This window comes from Meriones unguiculatus, chromosome 16 (genome assembly GCF_030254825.1).
Source record: "Meriones unguiculatus strain TT.TT164.6M chromosome 16, Bangor_MerUng_6.1, whole genome shotgun sequence".
In the NCBI taxonomy this organism is placed as follows: Eukaryota; Metazoa; Chordata; class Mammalia; order Rodentia; family Muridae; genus Meriones; species Meriones unguiculatus.
In genome coordinates, this window is record NC_083363.1 from 4,935,531 (window position 1) to 4,954,299 (window position 18,769).

The 18,769-nt window shown below is 51.9% G+C and overlaps 1 protein-coding gene across 2 annotated transcripts; it reads left to right on the forward strand.

Moving 5' to 3' along the window:
* The first annotated feature begins 495 nt into the window (after positions 1-495).
* Positions 496-18,435, forward strand: Kctd20 (potassium channel tetramerization domain containing 20). Of its 2 annotated transcripts, none has more exons than XM_060369181.1 (7): positions 496-634; positions 10,346-10,619; positions 11,792-11,894; positions 12,022-12,142; positions 12,814-13,011; positions 13,946-14,056; positions 15,587-18,435. In XM_060369181.1, the coding sequence occupies exons 2-7, from the start codon at positions 10,399-10,401 to the stop codon at positions 15,877-15,879; spliced, it is 1,047 nt and encodes a 348-aa protein (XP_060225164.1). In that variant the 5' UTR covers positions 496-634; positions 10,346-10,398; the 3' UTR covers positions 15,880-18,435. The 2 variants fall into 2 exon arrangements, with proteins under 2 accessions (XP_060225164.1, XP_021489131.1); XM_021633456.2 differs by lacking the exon at positions 496-634 and adding an exon at positions 813-1,471.
* The last annotated feature ends 334 nt before the right edge of the window (positions 18,436-18,769 follow it).

Below are 18,769 nucleotides of genomic sequence, written 5' to 3' on the forward strand. Positions count from 1 at the left end.
AGAGGCGCAAGGCCAACCCGGGGTAAATGAGGCTGCCTCAAGAAACAAAACAAGGCCCCGCATATAGAGAGGAGAGCAGGGGGCAGGGAGCGGGCAAAGAGGTGATAAAACCCCTGAGGAACACAAACACCCCAAACCAGAAGGCTGCGCCGCCGCTGCGGCTGTGTCGTCAAGCGGCCCGACAGCGTTTTGCAGTACAAAAGCCGCCAAGGCCAGCGGAAGCCACTTTCCTCCTCTCAGGGGTCCCCACCTCGCTTCGCAAGACGCGGGCCCGGAATGGGCGACGCCGCCGTTTGCACGTTAACACGACCCGCTTCCTAAGAGTTCGCGCCCAGGAAACTCTGCCGGAGCAGACCGTTCCAGGAACGGTCGCTTCGTCCTCGTCTCAGCATCCCGGCCCGGCGGACGCGGCGGACGCGGCGGGGGCGGGGCGGCCCGCGGCCTTCCCGGCGTGCCCCGCGCGGAGGCGGAAGGGGGGGGGGACGACGGCGACGACGACTCTTATTTTGAAGCTCCGGGTGACTCAGCCGCGTTGTCGCGGCCGGGGCGGAGGCGGGGACGCGGTGGCCCGAACGCGGCAGGTCCCGGGCGGCTTCCGGGGCTCGGGGACGGAGGGCGCGACGGCGGGCGGCCGGTGAGTGCCGGGTTGGCGGGCGGGCGGGCGGCGCGGGCTGATGATGGCGGCGGGCGCGGCGCGTCCCCGGCCCGAGGCGGAAGCGGAGCCGCGGCGAGCGGGCCCACCCGCGGGCCAGGCTGGGGAAGGCTGGGGAGGGCCGGCCGCGCCGCCCTGCACCCCCCGGGCCCTCGGGAGCCTCCCGTCCCCGTCGTCACCCCGGGCTGAGCGCGGAGCCCGGAGTTTGCTCGCGGATAAGAACTTTTCCCCGGCGTCGTCGGCCTCGAGAACCTCCCCCCGTCGTGGGAATTTGTCGTTCTTTCTCAACGAGCCCGCACCGGGCCGAGCGACTGCTTCCAAGTGAATAACGAGGAACTCGACCGACTCAAGAAAACGCATCTCTCAGCCCTTTCGCGGTGCCCGTTGTTTACCTACAAATTTGAGTTTGGTTTTTTTGTTTTTTGTTTTTCTTTTTCACGTGGTCGCCCAGATAAAGTGTTGGAATAGTAATTAGTTGTGATGAATCTTGAATTAGAACGTCAGCCCCACTCCAAAAGAGGACAGAAACCAAGATCCTAAGCCGTTCTCAAGCGTGGTTTGCCCCTTTCCAAGGTCGCAGGACCCGAGCATGGCTCCCAGAAATGAATTCTGGAAATCTGGAGTGGGCCCCCTGAGTCTGTAGCCTTGTCGGCCACTCACCCCCTCGCTTGGGCTGCGCTGGTCAGCCAGGGACCAGACCTTGGGCAAGCCACAAGTAGCTTGGCCCGAGAATTGTAAAAACTGCCCGGAGCCCTGCTCTTTTTTTGTTGTCTTTCTCCTCTCCTGCTCTCATCCGGCCCGGCAGGCTGTGTGAGAAAGGTTAGTGTTTTCTGGAACCCTGACATCACGGTAGGAAATGGCTTTCCTACATATCCTGTTATTGCCTTGGTGGGAGAAAGATGGCTTGCGTCTGGCTAGCGCGCCCTGTTTCCGGAGCCTGTTGCTAGGATCCTCCGAGCTTAAGCAGCGTCGGGTCTCCCTCTTCGGCGCTCTCAGCCTTCTGACCCCACAGTACCGTCCAGTGCCCGGTGATTCCCGTAGCCCGGAGGTCCCCTGGGATGTACCAGCATCAGTAGCAGTTTGGGGCCTTTAGCTCTTCTGGGCAGCAATTCGCTGAGCATCTGAGTAGTGTTTATCTTAGGCAAAGCACTGAAGCAAGTCATTTTATAAACAGGGTCCCATATACGGCCCAGAATCCCCTTGCTCTCTGGCAGAACCGAGAGGGCTGGATGCCCCGCCTCTGCCCAAGGTGTTTTCTGCTTCTTAATGCCTCTTGAAATAGACTCCACAGGTGACTAACGTTAGCCCTCTGAGGTTGTGGCATTTTTCTCGGCTTTGGTGTCTTTTTTTGGATGTCTAGCTTTACTTGTTGATGGTTTTTGTTGTTGATTTACAAAATGGTGTGTCTTTCTTCCTGATTTTTTCTGTGTGTGTGTGCCTCCGACCTGCCCGAAATCTGACCTTCCCGGTCTTGCACTGCTAATTGGACTGAGGAGCTCCAGGGAACTGTTGGGTGTTAAATGGGTGAAGTTGGGGCACTCACAGTCATTGAAATACGAAGCTTAAAGGAGTAAGAGACCTATTCTCAGTTTACCCGGTACAGCCTTCTCGTCTTTCAGGTAAAGACTCCAGGGTAAACTAGCGATGTCACTCACTGGTACAGTGCCTGCTTGGCACCGGTGTGAGGCACAGGTTTTGCCTTAGTGTACTTTTCCCCTCCGCCCCCCCTTCCAAACACAAGAGGCTGAGAGATGAGGTGAGGAGCGGGGATTCCTGGTCCTAGCCTGCTGCTTTGTCCCACTAAATTTTTTTTTTTCCTCTGCGAGAGGTTTTTTTTGGGGGGGTATGGAGGAAGTAGGTAGCAGGGCATGGTGGGGAAAGAGAGAGGGAAAGGGAAGGATAAAATGGGGTCACCCCGAGAGAGAGAGAGAGAGAGAGAGAGAGGGGAAAGAGAAGAGTGTAAAGAGAAGGTGTAAGAAAGTGAGAGCCCACTAAATTATTTTTTAAGTGCTTCAGAAGGGAAAGGGTACAGAGCAGAGAGAAATAAAAAGGGGGAGAAAATGGACAGGCTTTCATAGGACCACAAAGCCATTATTATATGGAAAGTTGAAGGAAAATGTGTTCATTGTGAAGAAGGAAAAGTACTAAAATAAGTCTTGGAAGCTTGAAATAAGTAGTGGAAGGGTAAGTAAGAGCGGATGTGGCTGTCTTACGAAACCCAAGAGCCTACAAGCTCACTATTTTTAAAGAGAGCTTTAGGAAAGACTTAGTAGAGATCGGTTTTTAGAAGTCCTGTGTATGAGCAGTCTTCCGAACTTTTGATGCTGTCTCGAGCTACTTTTGTCGTGACCAGATTTATTGGATATCTTAGTTGGTTTTTGTTTTGTTTCAGGGTTTTTTTGTTTTGCCTGAATGTATACCAGGTATGTTATGTGCCTTTACCACACGCTATGCCCTCAACATGAGGTCATCATATCCCTTGGAACTGGAGTTAACAGACTTCTGGGAGCCACCATGTGGGTGCTGGGAATGGAACTCCGGTCCTCTGCAAGAGCAGCCAGTGCTCTTAGCCAGCAGAGCCGTCTCTTCAGCCCATTTTATTTTCGCAGGCACAGTCTTACAAAGCTCACACTGGCTTAAAAAAGGGGTGTGTGTGATTTTTGCCAGTCACACTATTTGGTGTTGGAATTTTCTTTTGATAATTGTGATTAAATTACTAGGACCTTAAAGACTACATTTCTGTTTTATTTTGAATTGTTGTGCTTTCAAAAATTTAATTTCTGCCAGAAGTTGCATGGTATAGACACTAATCTCCCAGTTTTGTGATGCTAGTCACATTTGCGTTCTCATCCAGGTCTCGGGGCTGGGGAGATGCTGTGCAGACGTGGGCTGAGTTCAGAGCTCTAGCGTCCAGGTCAACAGCCAGGTGTGGGAGTGTGTGCCTGAGGTGCCAAGGTCCATGGGTGCATTGACCAGCCGGTTTAGTCAGTTGGTGAAAGCCAGCTTACGGAAAGACTGTCTCAGAAGATAAGGTGATGGGGCAGGACACCAGGCATCGGCCTGTGGCCCGCAAACACACGGGAATCTGTACCCAAGCACACACAGATACAGGCAAGGTGTCCCATCCATCTTCCAGAGCTCACGCTTTGTTTCGATTGGATTTGGAAGTATTTGCATATTTGTGGGTGGGGCTTGGGTCATGAAATTAATTTGTTTTATATACACATGGTCTGAAAATTTTATGTGATATTTTTAATACTTCTGTGTACGAAACAAAGTTATACAGTGTGGAAATTTCTATTCGTGGCTTCATATCTAAGATGAAAAGTTTGAGATTTTGAAGCATTCAGATTGCAGAGTTTTAGAACTTGCCACATTCTGGACATGTAATTTATTATTTGTTTTTCGTTTTCAGACAAGTAATTGTATTATATATTTTCATTTTTTGTTTCTGTGTCTGTGCCTGTGTCTGTGCGTGCACAGGTCTGTGTACATTTGTGCATGTGTGTGGAGGCCGTAAGGTAGCCTTGGCTACTGATCAGGATGTCCCGCTTTGTTTTTTGATTTTCTGTATGTGGATCTGCCTGCATGTGTGCACATGGGAGGGGCAGGGTTGACACCAGGTGTCTCCTTGACCACTGTTTCTGTTTATTGAGGCAGGGTCTCTTGCTGAAACCGTGACTCGTCCTGTAGTTAGCTGGCTAGGCAGCTTGCCCCGGGAACCCCTCTGTCTGCTTCCTCGGTGCTGGCCTCGCCGGTGGCCACCACACCTATCACCCTCTAAGTGGGTTCTGGGGGTCTCAGCCTGGTCCTCGTGCTCGTGGGGCAAGCTCTGTCTTCATGGAGTCGGTTTCTGCAGGCTAAGCTGGCTGGTCAGTGAGCCGTAGGGACCTGCCTGTCCCCGCCACCCCAGGTGGGTTATGGGGACACACCAGCAGCGTGCTCACTTTGTTAGTGTGGGTTCTGGAAATGACCTCAAGTCCTCATGCTTGCAAGACTAGCACTTTACTGACTGAGCCTTTAAAAACTTTTCATTGAGGTAATTTGCATATTTAACTCATCCTTATGAAGGATACAGTTGTGTGGTTTTTACTGTAATAACCATTACCTCTATTTTTTTTTTTGATCACTATTAGAGAGCTTATATATTGTTTTCATCGGTTTTTAAAAGCTAACTTCTGGTTTCACTGTTGTTTTTTTTTTTTTTAAGAATGAAATGGTTTATTACATGTATTTTATGTGTGGGGCACGTGTGCCTGCTGGAGCCATAGTCTGCATGTGAGGTCAGAGGAGAGGACAACTTTCTTTCCTTCCTCTGTGTGGTTCTGGGATCAAACAGAGGTTGAGCTCGGGCAAACGCCTTCACCTGCTGACTGAGCCCCCTTTATCAGTTGAGCTTTTGTTCTCTGTGGTGGCTGGAGATGGGACCCCAGCTTGGCCTGTTGTTTTAAGCTGTCTACCACAGACATTTCAGGGTGGGGCGGGGGCCAGCATTCCCACTCAGCCTTGTCTGTTTCTCTCCCTGAGACAGAACCTCACTGCGGTCTAGGCTTGCTTGCCACTGGCTTCTTCCTGCTCCAGAGTGCTGGGATTACTGGTGTGGGACAGTGCCCTGGCTTTCTTCTTTTTTAATTTCCACCCTTACTTTTCTTACATATTCTTTGAGACTGAGAAGGTGTTTGTGGAGAAGGATATTTTGCTGTCTTTTGATTCTTTTTGAATGGGTATGATAAGACCATTCTCTGCACTGGGCTTTCTCCTGATTCAAGCTTGCCTGTGATGTATTTTGTCATTCAGTTGAAAGTATTTCTTATATCCGGTTGTGATTTCCTTTTTTTTTTTTAAACCCAGGTTATTCTGAAATAAGTTGCTTACTTTCCTAACACTTTCGGACACTCTTTGTTGCTGACTATTGATAAACTGTGCTTGGAAGCATGGTTGTGGGGTGGCGGTGTGTTAACAGGGTGAGACGGTGCTGTCTGCTGATGTGCAGCTCCAACCAAGCATCCAAGAGTGCTTGAGAATGACGCTCCGCAGTCTTGGCCTGTTAGTTCCGATGTCTGGGTCCAGGGCTGCAGACTGTTGTTCACTCGAATTTCTAGACAGCTTTACTAGAACACAGCGTGTTTACTGGAACACAGCGTCTTTACCGGAACACCGCTGTGTTTACACACAGGAGTTGCTGGTGGCCGCTTTTGCACTGTAGTGGCGTGAACGTGGAATGCTTTCTGTCTCCCTCCTGACCAGAGGGCTCACCGTTGCTGGTGGAATTCTCACTTCAGGCTCCTGCAAGGCCAGGCTCTCCCAGTCCACCCCCTCAGCAGTGTGAGGCTGCTGTCTGGCTGACTTCCCGCTCCCTAGCAGCTACTTCTGCTCAGGCTTATACACAGCCTGTCTCAGCTGTTTCTAAAGTCGCCGCTCTCTTGAAGAGGAAAGTGGTCGGAATCAGGCTTGCTGTGGTTTTCCTCATCAGTCGAGAGGACTACTGTGTGTGTGTGTGTGTGTGTGTGTGTGTGTGTGTGTGTGTGTAAGGGATTGTGGGCTGCTTGTGGGGAGAGGTGGCATGGAAAGCGTTACAGCCAGTGAGGTTTCATGGCTGCACTTAGGGGTGCGCATGAGAGTTAGAAGGTGGAAAAGAGAAGGTAAAAAGAACTTCAGCAGCACAAGTGGAAGTTGGCTTGTTTTATTAGCTTATTGAAATGAGGTGCTGCTGTGTGCGCGTGCGCACCACACATGTGTGCAAGTGTGGGGGAGCCTGAGGTGTCAGGAGAAGCCGTTGGGTCCTCTGGAGCTAGAGTTGCCGCTGAGCCACTGTGTGGGTGCTGCAAAGCAAACTCAGACCCTGGGTGGGAGCGGTGAGCACTCCTCACACTGCACCGCCAGCTCCTCTTGCTCCCGTGTAGGCCGTGAAGAAGCCATTCGCGTGCACAGTCACGCCCTTTCCCGCCAGCGCCCCAGCTCCTTCCCAACACCTCTCCCTCCCAGCTTCATGCCTCTGAGTGCTGCCCATGGTGCCTGGTACGAGCTCATCGCTGGGCGTGGGCACCCTGCCTATGGCACCTCCCCCTTCGTCCCGGTGGTCGTCCTGGCTTGATCTTGGGAACCGCAACTGCTGGGGTTTCCATTTCTCCACCCCTTCTTCTGAGATGGTCCCTGGGCTTAGCGTGGAGGTTCCGTAGATGTCTTCTCCACAATGGGCACTTGGTGTTGCTTATCTTAGCACTTTGAACAGTTCCAGCATCTGTGTTAGCCACACTCACGCTAGCACAGCTTTATGGTTGGATTTCTGTGTGCTTAATAGTTGCAGGCATGCATACGCCATTACACAACAAATCCTGGCCAACTTCTGCGCTCTTTCCCCACCTCATGATGTGTGGCACGAATGACACCAGATCATATTCCTCTACTTCATATGTAGACTTCATGGTGCAGAGCCCGAATGGCGGCACGTGCTTTGATCTCAGCGCTCAGGGCAGATCTCTGTGAAGTCAAGGATAGCCAGAGCTATGGAGAAGGACCTTGTCTCAAAGCAAAACAATGTTCCCAGTAACCAGTGCACCACATCACAGTGGTTGGTAGCCGTCTAGATCCACTGGTGTTGGAGAAGGACCATGTCTCAAAGCAAAACAATGTTCCCAGTAACCAGTGCACCAAATCACAGTGGTTGGTAGCCGTCTAGATCCACCGGTGTTCCAGATGGCGCTTGGCAACCACTACAGACCGTGGAGGACCGTGGGGACTGTGGGGACCAGTCTCTGACTTCTAAGTCACCGCATTCCTTGTCTTCCATGCCCCCTTCCTAAGAAGCAGTGCTCAGCAGGGCAGTGATGGCAGCAGGTTATTGCAGCCGGAGCTCGGCTGCCTAGGAGAGGAGGCCTTAGCTGCCACTCGAGAGAAAGGAGGCAGCGGCTTGGTGCCCTCTGGTCTTCATATGCGCACTTATCCCCTAGCTCCCAGGAACAAAGGTACAGCGACTGGGGCCTTGCTCACACCCAGACATCTGTACTCAGGAGTGATACATGCTTAGCACACCTGTCTCCTCTACCCAGCTGACCCCCGTAGAGAACCTGCAGTCAGCCGGAGCCGGCCACCTGGCCTGAGGCTGTAACCTTGGAGTCAGGAGATGATTGGCCTTGCTCTGCCCTTTCCAGCTGTAATGTGAGGAGGCCCTTACTCCTGAGAGTTCTGTTGTAAATGGAGGGGACAGAACTGTTCAGTCACCCTTCCTCAGAGGCTGCTCCTGATGAGCTGTGTAGCTGCGTGGGCAGGCCGCTAGAGGGAGTCCTGGCTAACCTCCTGAGCACTGCCTTTCACTCCTCAGGAATGGTAATTAGTTGCTTGTGGTTGTTCACTTTTAAACTGGAACACAGGTTTTGCTTTGTTTTATTTTGTTTTGTGACAGGTTTCTCTGTGTAGCCCTAGGCTGTCTTGGAACTGGCATTGTAAGCTAGGCTGGACTTGAACTCAGAGATTCGTCTGCCTCTGCATCTGCCTCCTGGGTGCTGGGATTAAAGATGTGCATCAACCATCTATAATGAGATCTGGTGTCCTCTTCTGGCCTGCAAGCACACATGCAGGCAGAATAATATATAAATCTTTAAAAAATAAAAGGCAAACACCATTTACTGAGTACAGATATATGAACATTGCATATATTTTATTTAATTGTCTTGTGTATGAGTGCTTTGCTTTCATGCATGTCTGTGCCCTTGGAGGCTAGAAAAGGGTGCCAGATCCCCTGGAACTGAAGTTACAGATGGTTGGAAGCCACATTCAGGTCCTTTGGAGGAGCAGTGCCTCTAACCGCTGAGCTGTCTCTCCAGCCCCAAAGTTTTACAGAATGGCCCAATTAGGATACAGCCCATGTTTGTTAAGATTTAGGGTTTTGGTGTGTGTGTGTGTGTGTGTGTGTGTGTGTGTGTGTGTGTGGTGGGGGGTGTTTTGGGTTTTGGGTTTTTGAAACTAGGTAGCCCAGGCTGGTCCCACACTTACTAGGTAGCTGCCCTTGAACTTCTGATCCTCCTGCCTCCACTTCCCCAGCACGGAAGTAAACCGGGGCTCAAACATGGGCGTGCTAAGCACATGTCGAGCAGCCGAGCACCAGCTCCTTGTTACCTGGTGCTGTAGCGTGCCCGCTCTCACAGGCCACCAGGGGGCAGCTTTCTGGAGCACTCGCTTCCACCTTTACGTGGGTTCTGGGAGTCAAGCTGAGGTTGGTGGACCTGAGTGGCAATGCTTTGCTCACGGAGCCATCTTGTGGCTTCCCATACATGCGCTTCTTAAAATTGCTCAGCAAAACAAGCCTTTATAGGTAATTTTACTGTTTATTAGAGATAGAAAGCAAATGTGCATACTGAAGAGGAGTCCTTGTTCATGGAACAGCATTCCAGAGATGACCTGTCTAGCCCTGTCACGCTGGTCCTCGGTACCATGCAAACCACGTGTGACATCACATGCCTGTAATCCAGCCCTGGGGGAGGGGAGATGAGGGTCAGAGGTTGCACTGCATCCTTAGCTTCTGCTCTAGTTTAAGGGCAGCCCAGGCTTCACAGACCCTGTCGCAAAGTAGAGGGGAGACATTTTAAATGATTTAAAGGAAATAGCTTTTAGGTGATAGGACAGAAAGCTGAGATCCCGTGAGTACATTCTTTGCATTTCTAGGAAGAGTAACGAATTAGGTAAAGACTTTATTTCATTCTTCCTGGCAAATTAAAAAACAAGGAGCCAGGCGGTGGTGGCGCACACCTTTGATCGGCTCTTGGGAAGCAGAGGCAGGTGGATCTCTTGAGTTCAGGGCCAGCCAGACTGGACACAAAGAAACCTGCCTCGAAAAACAAAAAGCAGCTTGGAGCCTGAAAATTTGGACACTGAAAAATAAGTTTCAGCACACAGCAGTAGCTCCTAAGTGACAGACAGCAGCACTGGGGCTATAGCTGCGCGTCAGTGAGTAGAACACAGGACCCCACCCCAGCACTCCGCCTCTGAGGTGAGGACATGTGCGCTGCTCCCAGCACTCAGAGGTGAGGGAGGAAATCAGTCACTCAGTGAGTGGGAGACCAGCCTAGACTACATGAGACCTGTCTCAATACCAAATGTGGGCCAGGGTGCTCAGCCAAGAGTGCTCCTGCTCTTTCATGGGACTTGAGTTTGGTCCCCAGCACCGTGTTGGGTGGTTCAAAACCACCCGTAACTCCAGTTTTCAGGGACTGGCAGGAGACTGCTGGACCATGGCGAGTCAGCACGCCATGCAGGCACTGTTCTTCTGTCCGGTCTTTTTCACTGTGCTGCTTACTTTAACATGACAGCTGCTTAAAGGGTGGGCCTTTCTGCCTTCTGTCTCCCCAAGCACTGTGACATACGTGTACACGCAAGGAGCTTATCTATAGCATTGGCAGATTCGAGTTTTGTGAGGGGGAGTTGGTTGGTTGGGTTTGGTTTTTCAAGACAGGGTTTCTCTCTGTAGTCCTGGCTATCCTGGAACTTGCTCTGTAGAGCGAGTAGGCTAGCCTCAAATTCAGAGATCTGCCTGCCTTTGGCTTTCAAGTGTCTAGTTTTGCTTTTAATTTTGTCTAGGCTGTTGTCTTAGCTGTGAACACCTATGGCTTTAGGTTTTTGTTCATTTGTTGTTTTGGAAGAGATGTTTTTCTCTGGACTTTGGCTCTTCAGTTACTTGGTCATTTGCTCATCTTGCAGACCTTGTGCTTGCCTATGCCCTTCAGCCAGCAAGCCTTCAGCACCCTTACATAATGCCACTGCCTGAAGACAGCAAGGGCTCCTGCTTCCAGAGTGGGAGCAAGCGGAGCCACGAGCCCTTCATTGGTCCGGAGAGATTTGGAAACAGCAGCGTGGGCTTTGGCGGTAGCGCTCACTCCCCAGCCCCAGAGAAAGTGACACTTCTTGTCGATGGCACACGTTTCGTGGTGAATCCTCAGATTTTCACTGCGCATCCGGATACCATGTTGGGAAGGTAATGACCGTTTCCAGCTGCGCACACTCCGTTCTCTGTGACTTTGCATCAGATGCAAAGCTGCACCGCAGTATCCTGCTGACTTTCCTGCCTTCATGCTTCTGTGGGGAAGTTGGTGGAGGCCTGGTGCCTTGACGCTGGGAGGGCTGCGCTCGTACATCCAGATGGAGGAGCATCACAGAGGAGCCTCGGGGGCTCCTGGGCCTTGTTCCTCCTCTCTGTAAACACTGGGTGCTCTCTGAGCTGCACAGGTCAGAGATGCTAAGTTGAGACTTATGTCATGATGTCATGTTCTGTTTCCCTTCTGTGAAAAACAGTGTTAGAAATAATCCACGTGGTACAGGAACAACAAAGCCATTTTAGAAAAAAAACTTTTGCCTCCCACCCGTTTGGGCTTTTGGGTTTTTTTTGGAGGGGGCAGCAGTACTGGAGGTTGAACCCACACTATCCTGCATGGGAAACAAGCACTTTACTGAGCTACAGCCCTGAACTGCGCCGGGCGATGCTTTCTTAATTTGGGTGCTGTGCCCGCAGGCGTGCCTTCGCAGCGGATGTGAACGCGGTGCCCTCGGAGGCCAGGCAGGGTGTCAGGTGTCTGCACCGGGGTTGCAGATGGCTGTGAGTCGCCCTGTGTGTGCTGGGATTCTGACCAGATCCTGAATGAGCTCGTTGTGAGAGCAGGCCTCATTGAAATATGTCAAGTGGCAGGGGAGCCTCACACGTGTCTGAAACCCATGGCTAGAGCAGCCTGTCGGAGCAGTGATCCAGGGGTGGATTCCAGAAGGGAAGATGAGCTGGGAGGGAACGCATTACCAGTGCTGCCGCCTCTGCAGATTCGCCTCACGGTTTAGTGGCAAAGGCCAAGCTCAAGGTGCTGAGCAATGACGCACTGGGCAGGACGAGGGGAAAGGCACAGGCAGCCAGGAGGGCTGGCTTACTCTGGCAAATTCTTGGGCAGTAGAAGAGCGCCACAGCTTCCTCTACAGTTGCCTGTGTTGTGTCTGCTGCCACAGACGATGCTTCCCTCTTTGCCTTTTGTGTGAAGGCGTTTGCTGAGGCGTGCATTCATCTGAGGCAGCAGGTCCTATGCTGTGCTTTTAAGTTATGCCGAGGAGTGGGGGTAGTGCATGGGAGAGAGGGGGGAAGCTGCTGATGTTGCTGCTGTCTCTCAGGATGTTCGGACCAGGAAGAGAATACAACTTCACAAGGCCCAATGAGAAGGGGGAGTATGAGATCGCAGAAGGGATCAGCGCCACTGTGTTCCGCACAGTGCTGGTATGTAGTGCGTCCTCTGTCCTCCACCGTGGCGTGCCCGCTGGCGTGCTGCACCCTTACGTAGAATCAGCAGCGATAGGTTAGAGGAGTTCCTTCCATGCCGTTGTCCTTCCTGATCCCTTCACAGGATTATTACAAAACTGGCGTCATCAACTGTCCAGATGGCATCTCCATCCCAGATCTCAGAGACACGTGCGACTATCTCTGCATTAACTTTGACTTCCACACCATTCGCTGTCAGGATCTGAGTGAGTACGGAGCAGCTGTCACACGCTCCGCCGGTGTGCTTGGAGTGCGCCCAGAGGTAGAGGACAGTGGGTGGAGGCTGAGAACCACCGCAGCGGCCGACGGCTGCTGGCTGCATGGCTTCTCTGGCATCTGGGGATTGTGGGGAAGTGAGGAAATAAATCAGCTGGAGAACAGCTTCTGACCTCCATCCCAGCACTCTGGAGGCAGGAGGCCCACCATGAGTTCAGTGCCAGCACGGCTACAGCACAATGCCCTATCTCAAAGCAGGCTGGGGTGTGGCTCAGGTGATGGGGAGCCCGCCTGGTGCTGCGAGGTGCTGGCCTCATTCTTAGCAGAAAGTCCCCGAGGCCTGCTGCGGTCAGCTCTCAGGAAGCGGAGGCTGGAAAGGAAATCATTAGACTAGGAAATCTAACTTGGCCAGCCAGGCTCTGAGTTACGTCTTTCCTCTTGGGTAGGCCCACGTGTCAGCTCTGACAGGCAGGGGGACTGAGTCAGTGAGGAAAGATCGAGGTAAGGGCAAACCGAGGAAGTCAGGCTAATTCCCACAGGGCAGGAAGCTCTGTGGGTAGCGTGCCTCTTCCCTGCGTGTGCTCCATGATGGCTGCGGTTAGTCTGCGCTCCGCAGCGCTGTGCAGGCAGGAAGCAGGTGCATTGGCCTTTCCTTCCCCAGGTGCTTTACTGCATGAGCTGTCCAACGATGGTGCCCACAAGCAGTTCGATCACTACCTCGAGGAGCTGATTCTGCCCATCATGGTGGGCTGTGCCAAGAAAGGGGAGCGAGAGTGCCACATTGTCGTGCTGACGGATGAGGACTCCGTGGACTGGGATGAAGACCACCCCCCACCCATGGGGGAAGAGTATTCCCAAAGTAGGAGCCCCTGTAGGGTGTGGCTGTTTTCAGCAGCAACAAAACAACTAGAAAAACCCTGTAGAGTGCAGCCAGAGCCTAGCACCACGCAGCCAGCACTGATTGCTAGCGATAGGCACGAGCACCTGAGGGGAGGCCAGCAATCGGCGACCTACGCTGGGATCTGGCTCTCCTCTCCCCAGGGGATGGCATTGTCCGATACTGAGGGGGCAGTTAGATTCTCTTCCATTGTTGGCTTGGTAGTAATTCAAAACATGAAAGTAGGCTGTGCGTCAACTCTGAGGAAAGCAGTTGGCATGCAGCCGTGAGGACCCGAGTCCAGACCCCAGAACCCGCAGCACATGTCTAATTTAGTGAGGTGGAGGCAGAGAGAGAAGCCCGGAGCTCCTGGACCAGCCAGCGCTGGGTGCATGTCAGTGAACAAGTCTCCAGCAGGGATGCAGGCAGAGACTGACGGCCCGGGATCCCCTCTGACCTCCATGTGCAGCTACCGGAGCTTAACCCCGCTGCGCCGCAGCGCCCTTCTGCTTCTGTTCTCTTCTATGGCTGCTCAGGATCACATTCATGAACATGCCACATTCATATTCATATCCTGCTTGCCTTGTAGGACACTGGGGAGGTGTGTGTGTCCGTACGCACACATACACAAAACTTACAACTTCTAAACAGTATGTTTGCACATAGATATTATAGTAGATGCTCCTGTCTACTACTAATATGCTAGATATTCCTAGACATAAAATGTCCAAAGCGTGGTGCTTTTAGATTTTGATAGATGTTGTTTGCAAGCCAGGAATACCAGTCTTAGGGATGCTGGCGGTTGGGGAGGAGTGTTACAGTTGGCCACCGTCAGGGGTTTGTAGCCCCCTGATTATCACCTTACTCCTTTCCTCTATGATTAACTTCAGATTTTGTGGGATTTGTTTTCTTTCAGTTCTTTATAGCTCCAAGCTCTACAGATTCTTCAAATATATTGAGAATCGAGATGTTGCTAAAACAGTGTTAAAGGAACGTGGCTTGAAGAACATTCGCATTGGAATTGAAGGTATTACAGGCTGGACCATGGGGCTGGAGAGCTGACTCCGCGGTTAAGAGCACTGGCTGCTTTTCCAGAGGACCCACGTTTCAGTTCCCAGCACCGCATGGGCACTCAGAACTGTGTGTGACACCAGTTCAGGGGATCTCCCACAGACATGCAGGCAGGCAAAGCACCAGTGCACGTAAAAGAAATAAAACTACACACGTACATATGTACGTACATACATACATATCGGGGCGTGGTAGCGCACGCCTGGAATCCCAGCGCTCAAGGGGGCAGAGCAGGCAGATCTCTGTGAGTTCGAGGCCAGCCTGGTCTACAGAGTGAGTTCGGGACAGCCAAGGCTACACAGAGAAACCCTGTCTCAAAAATAAACAACACATATATACGTAAAGTCTTGGCCAGCTGGGCATTGGCGGTGCACACCTTTAATCCCAGTGCTCAGGAGGCAGAGGCAGGTGACAGCCTGGGCTACACAGAGAGACTGTCTCAAAAAACCCAAAAAATAAAAGTCTGCCAATGTTGAGGTTGCAGACTTAAGGGGTAGGGTGGATCTTTGGCCACAGCTTATTTCCCTGGCCTTGGTTGACAGGGGCCTTGAGACCTGGCATGCTTAAAACTGCACTCACTGACAGGCCCTGCTGTATTGTTGTCTGTCCTGAGGTCTGTCTTTGCCTTTCTCCCCTCAGGAAACACGGCCCCAGGGCACAGGGCTCGCCTGAGCAAGCATGTGTTTCTGGCTCTAAAATTACTCTTTTGAAAAACAGAGCTTAAGAATTTGAGATTTGCCAACTGTAGTGGTGCAATCCCTGCACTCAGGAGGCAGGGGCAGAAGGAGTTCTGTGAGTTCTAGGCCAGCTTGGTCTGTATGGCAATTGCTAGGCCAGCTGAGGCTGTATATGAGCCTCTTGTCTTAAGATAAAAATTGAGATTCTGTTTTCCCTTTGAGGATGTGTAGATCTCATCTACAGAGTGAGTCCAGAACAGCCAAGGCTACACAGAGAAACCCTGTCTCAAACAAACAAAATTATTAGCCTTTCCCTTTGCCATGTCTGTGAGAAGGCCTGCTGACAGGACCTCCCTTCTCCCCAGGCACCGCCAACCTGTTAGGCTGGGAACACTCCCGATCCATAGAGCTGGCTGTCCCCTCCCTGCCTCTTCCACTGCTTGGACAAGGCCCTCTGGTATCTTGTAGTATTTTATAATTTTTTTCTTCAGGTAAAAGTTCCACATTTCCTTCCTTCCTTTCCACTCAACTATACCTTCTCTACAATAGGGTGACGCAATACCTGTGCCCTGGTGAGGTTTTTGTCCTTGATACTGTTTGCAACAACTAAAGGCTCTGGAAGTTACTAAGTGGTTTTTCTGCCCTTTCCATTAAGAGAGGGAGAATCCTCATTGCTTTCCACAGCCCAGGCCTTCTAGGACAGAGGGCCCTTGGGAAGGCTCCGGCTGCCTGCCACAGAGCTTTTCTTAGAGCTGTCCTTTGGCTTGGAAGTAGATGGCAGAGTGAGCACGCTGCGTTTCCCATTGCAGGGTACCCCACCTGTAAAGAAAAGATCAAGAGGAGACCTGGCGGGCGGTCTGAGGTTATCTACAATTACGTGCAGCGCCCCTTCATCCAGATGTCGTGGGAAAAGGAGGAAGGGAAGAGTCGCCATGTGGATTTCCAGTGTGTTCGCAGCAAATCCCTCACCAATCTGGTGGCTGCTGGGGAGGATGTCCTGGAAGACCAGGAGATAATAATGCACCACCCACCGCAAGTGGACGAACTTGACCGGCTGAATGCTCCACTGTCTCAGATGGCTCCCAATGACTTTCAGGATTAGGGACAGACGGGCTGCCCGTCACTGGAGCTCTTCGGTGTGGGTACCTCCAGCAGGGCTTCCTGTCCTGGTTCTCACGCTGCGGAGATGCTTCCTCCTCCTGTTTCCCTTTCCTCTGAGTTAGCAATGTGCCCTTTTCTGGGTCTGCCTCTGGCCAGGTGAAGAAACCCTCTGGCGAACAAACATTTTGGGTCTGGTGCTGTTGGCTGAGTCTTTGCATAACTGCAGGAGAGGAAGTGGACTGTTGCCTCATACTTGGCACAGCAGCCTTCACCCCTGGCAGGTGGGTGGGCTCTGCCCCAAACAGAAGGCTTAATGGCAAAGGACCAAACATCACAGAAGGCCATCTGGATGCTGGTGCACGTGTGCCTGACTGAGGGAGTGTGCCAGGTGGGTGAAAAACAGTTCCTGGGCACTGCACCCAGGTGCCATCTGCATAGAATGTCTGAAAGGAATTCCCACGAGCTCAGCTCCACTTTTTAGTAACACGGGAGCACACTGACGCACAAGACGGGAAGAACAGAGCAGTGGCCCGAAATGTGCTGGTGCAGCCTGAGGCTTCACTTGCAAGTAAAACTTGCAAATGAGGTGGCAGAATGACTCCAGATCAGGCCAGCAGGACCCCCTGGCAGAAACCCCCAGTACCACTGAGGGGCAGCTCACTGCTATGGGTGTGGTAGGGGACCTGGTACCTTGACGATAAGATTTGCTTGGTACCCTCCTGAGCTCCAGGGAAACGAACAGGACCTGTGTGGGAGCTGCACAGAGTTCACACACCAGGACATTTACATTTTTGGTTTGTTTTTTTTTTTTTTTTTTTTTAAACAGCCCATTAGCTGTTCAGACATGGTAAGAAAATGATACTACTGTCCTCCCCAAAGTCAGGTCCAGGCCTTGTCATTCTGTTTGATCTGTGTACTCTGACGTGTGTAGATGGCAGTCCAGATCACTAGCCCCTTCTGACATTTCCGTGGCCGGTGGCAGAATCAAGAGCCAGATAGCAGTGTCTGGCATTACCTTACTTCCGGGTAGCAGTTCACCTTTGAGTTGGTCCTTCTTCCCATCATAGGTGGCTCGTGTAAGCCGCTCCTTCAAGCTCCTTAAAGAACGTGGTTTCTTGAAGTCTGTTCCCATAAGGCACTGTGTGGCGTACTACTTGATGGCAGTAAAATCAGGTTTTGGAGGCCTCTGTGGGATTGAAGGACAGAGTGTTCTTACAGTTTCTGTGCTTGTGGCAGCATCACAGGGGGAGTTGGTTCGGGATCGTCCTTGCTCAGAGCTGCAGGAGAGCTAAGCTGCTCTCGTTTCCGTGATGGCAGTTGTGGCTTGGCGAAGCTGGAGGCCAGCATCTGGAATGCGGGCTGAGGCTCTTAGCTTGAGCTTGCTTCTGTGAACCAGTTGGTATGTCTGAGGTCAGCCTTGGCCTGGACTTTGGTGCTACATGTTTGCTCACTGGCTGCTGAGCAGCCCAGGCTCTGGGTCAGTGGTGCGTCCTCTGCTTCTCAGCGGCCACTGCAGTATGATTGTGTCGGTGATGTAATGTTCAGGTCCTCGTTCTTCGGGGTTAGTTCACTGCCTTCGGCCTTTTATGAACTAGGCCTCACCCCCACAGGCCAAGTAAATTAGCACATTGGGTTCCAGCCCATGGAGCTTAACTAAAGGCTGATGCAGTGGCATTGGGGGTGCTGACTAAAGGAAGGCTGGGGACACAGACTCCTTGTGGAGAGGGATGCTTTTTGTACACCTTCAGCTCCACTCTTGCCTAAATTTCAGTGTCACTGTAGTTTGGTGTCTTGCCTTCTGTTCTCAGAGTTGTGACATTTTTAGCGCTGGGACCTTGCCGGATCGGGCTGGGTCACAGTTGTCTTTGGAGTTAGTTGCTGGCTGTGAGAGGACTTCTCTAATAAAAGATGTGTTTTGTAAGTGCCTGAATAAGTAATCTGGGCTATGGGCAGAGAGTCTCGTGAGAAAAATGACCCAGAGCATCTTAGCAAGATAGAAGATAAACTTGAACCAGAGGCTTGACGCATGTCCTCGTATCCTGTGTAGCTGATGAGCCACGCCTGCCATTAAGGAGTTGGCAGAACAGGGACACAGTATTAGGACGTCACACGTGGGTTGAGAGCAAAGTTTGAGGAAGGTGGGGGAGACTGGGTAAGGTAGCCATTCCCTGACCAGCACCGCGGGAGACGTTGTCAGGGGCTACAGGCCGGAGAATGCTGTGCAGGAAGCGGCATCTTCTCAGAGGAGGTGTCCAGGGAAGTGCATGTTCAGGGCACAGGCCAGCTCAAACTGTGATTCAGGTTGAGTTTGTGGTGCACTTGCTGCCACTTACTGCCATCTGCAGCTTGAGGTGGGTGCAGGGAGCGCAGCAGGAGGCAGAGCTGCTCTTGGCTGGATGGGATCATTTCTGGAGAATTACATTTTCTCCTGAGGGCAAAATGTGTGTAGATTTTGCCCCCGTGTATTCACTTTTGAAGTTGCACTTGTTCACCTACCAGTGTTTACGGAATCCTGTGTATGGGATGCTTTTTCTATAATAAAGTATTTTTATTTGTGTCCCTTGTTACTTAATAGAAAAGAAAGTCCCAAACCTCCAAGGATTTAAAGGGATGCTGCCTGCTGGCCAGGAGAGGGTTCCCTTCCTTAGGACATGGGTTCATCAGAAGCCTGCACTGCTCCTTCCTCTCCAGAGCTGCCTTCTCGAGGTTAGTTGCCATTGGAGACCTTAACACACCCATCTAATCCTGACCCTCAGCCACATGTAAAATTAGAAGCTCAGCTCACAGACCTCCGTGGACTGGACTAGATCAGGTGAGGAACAGCAGCAGGGGCTGCAGTGCTGCTAGGCTATTCCTGGCTCACCCAGTGCCCAGCCCCACCTAGAGGTTAG

Bases quoted from the DNA above. Each gene is read 5' to 3' on its own strand.
- Kctd20 (XM_060369181.1), top strand. From the start codon at position 10,399: ATGCCACTGCCTGAAGACAGCAAGGGCTCCTGCTTCCAGAGTGGGAGC. The intron at 10,620-11,791 runs GTAATGACCGTT...GCTGTCTCTCAG, and splicing joins CCGGATACCATGTTGGGAAG to GATGTTCGGACCAGGAAGAG. The intron at 12,143-12,813 runs GTGAGTACGGAG...TTCCTTCCCCAG, and splicing joins CATTCGCTGTCAGGATCTGA to GTGCTTTACTGCATGAGCTG.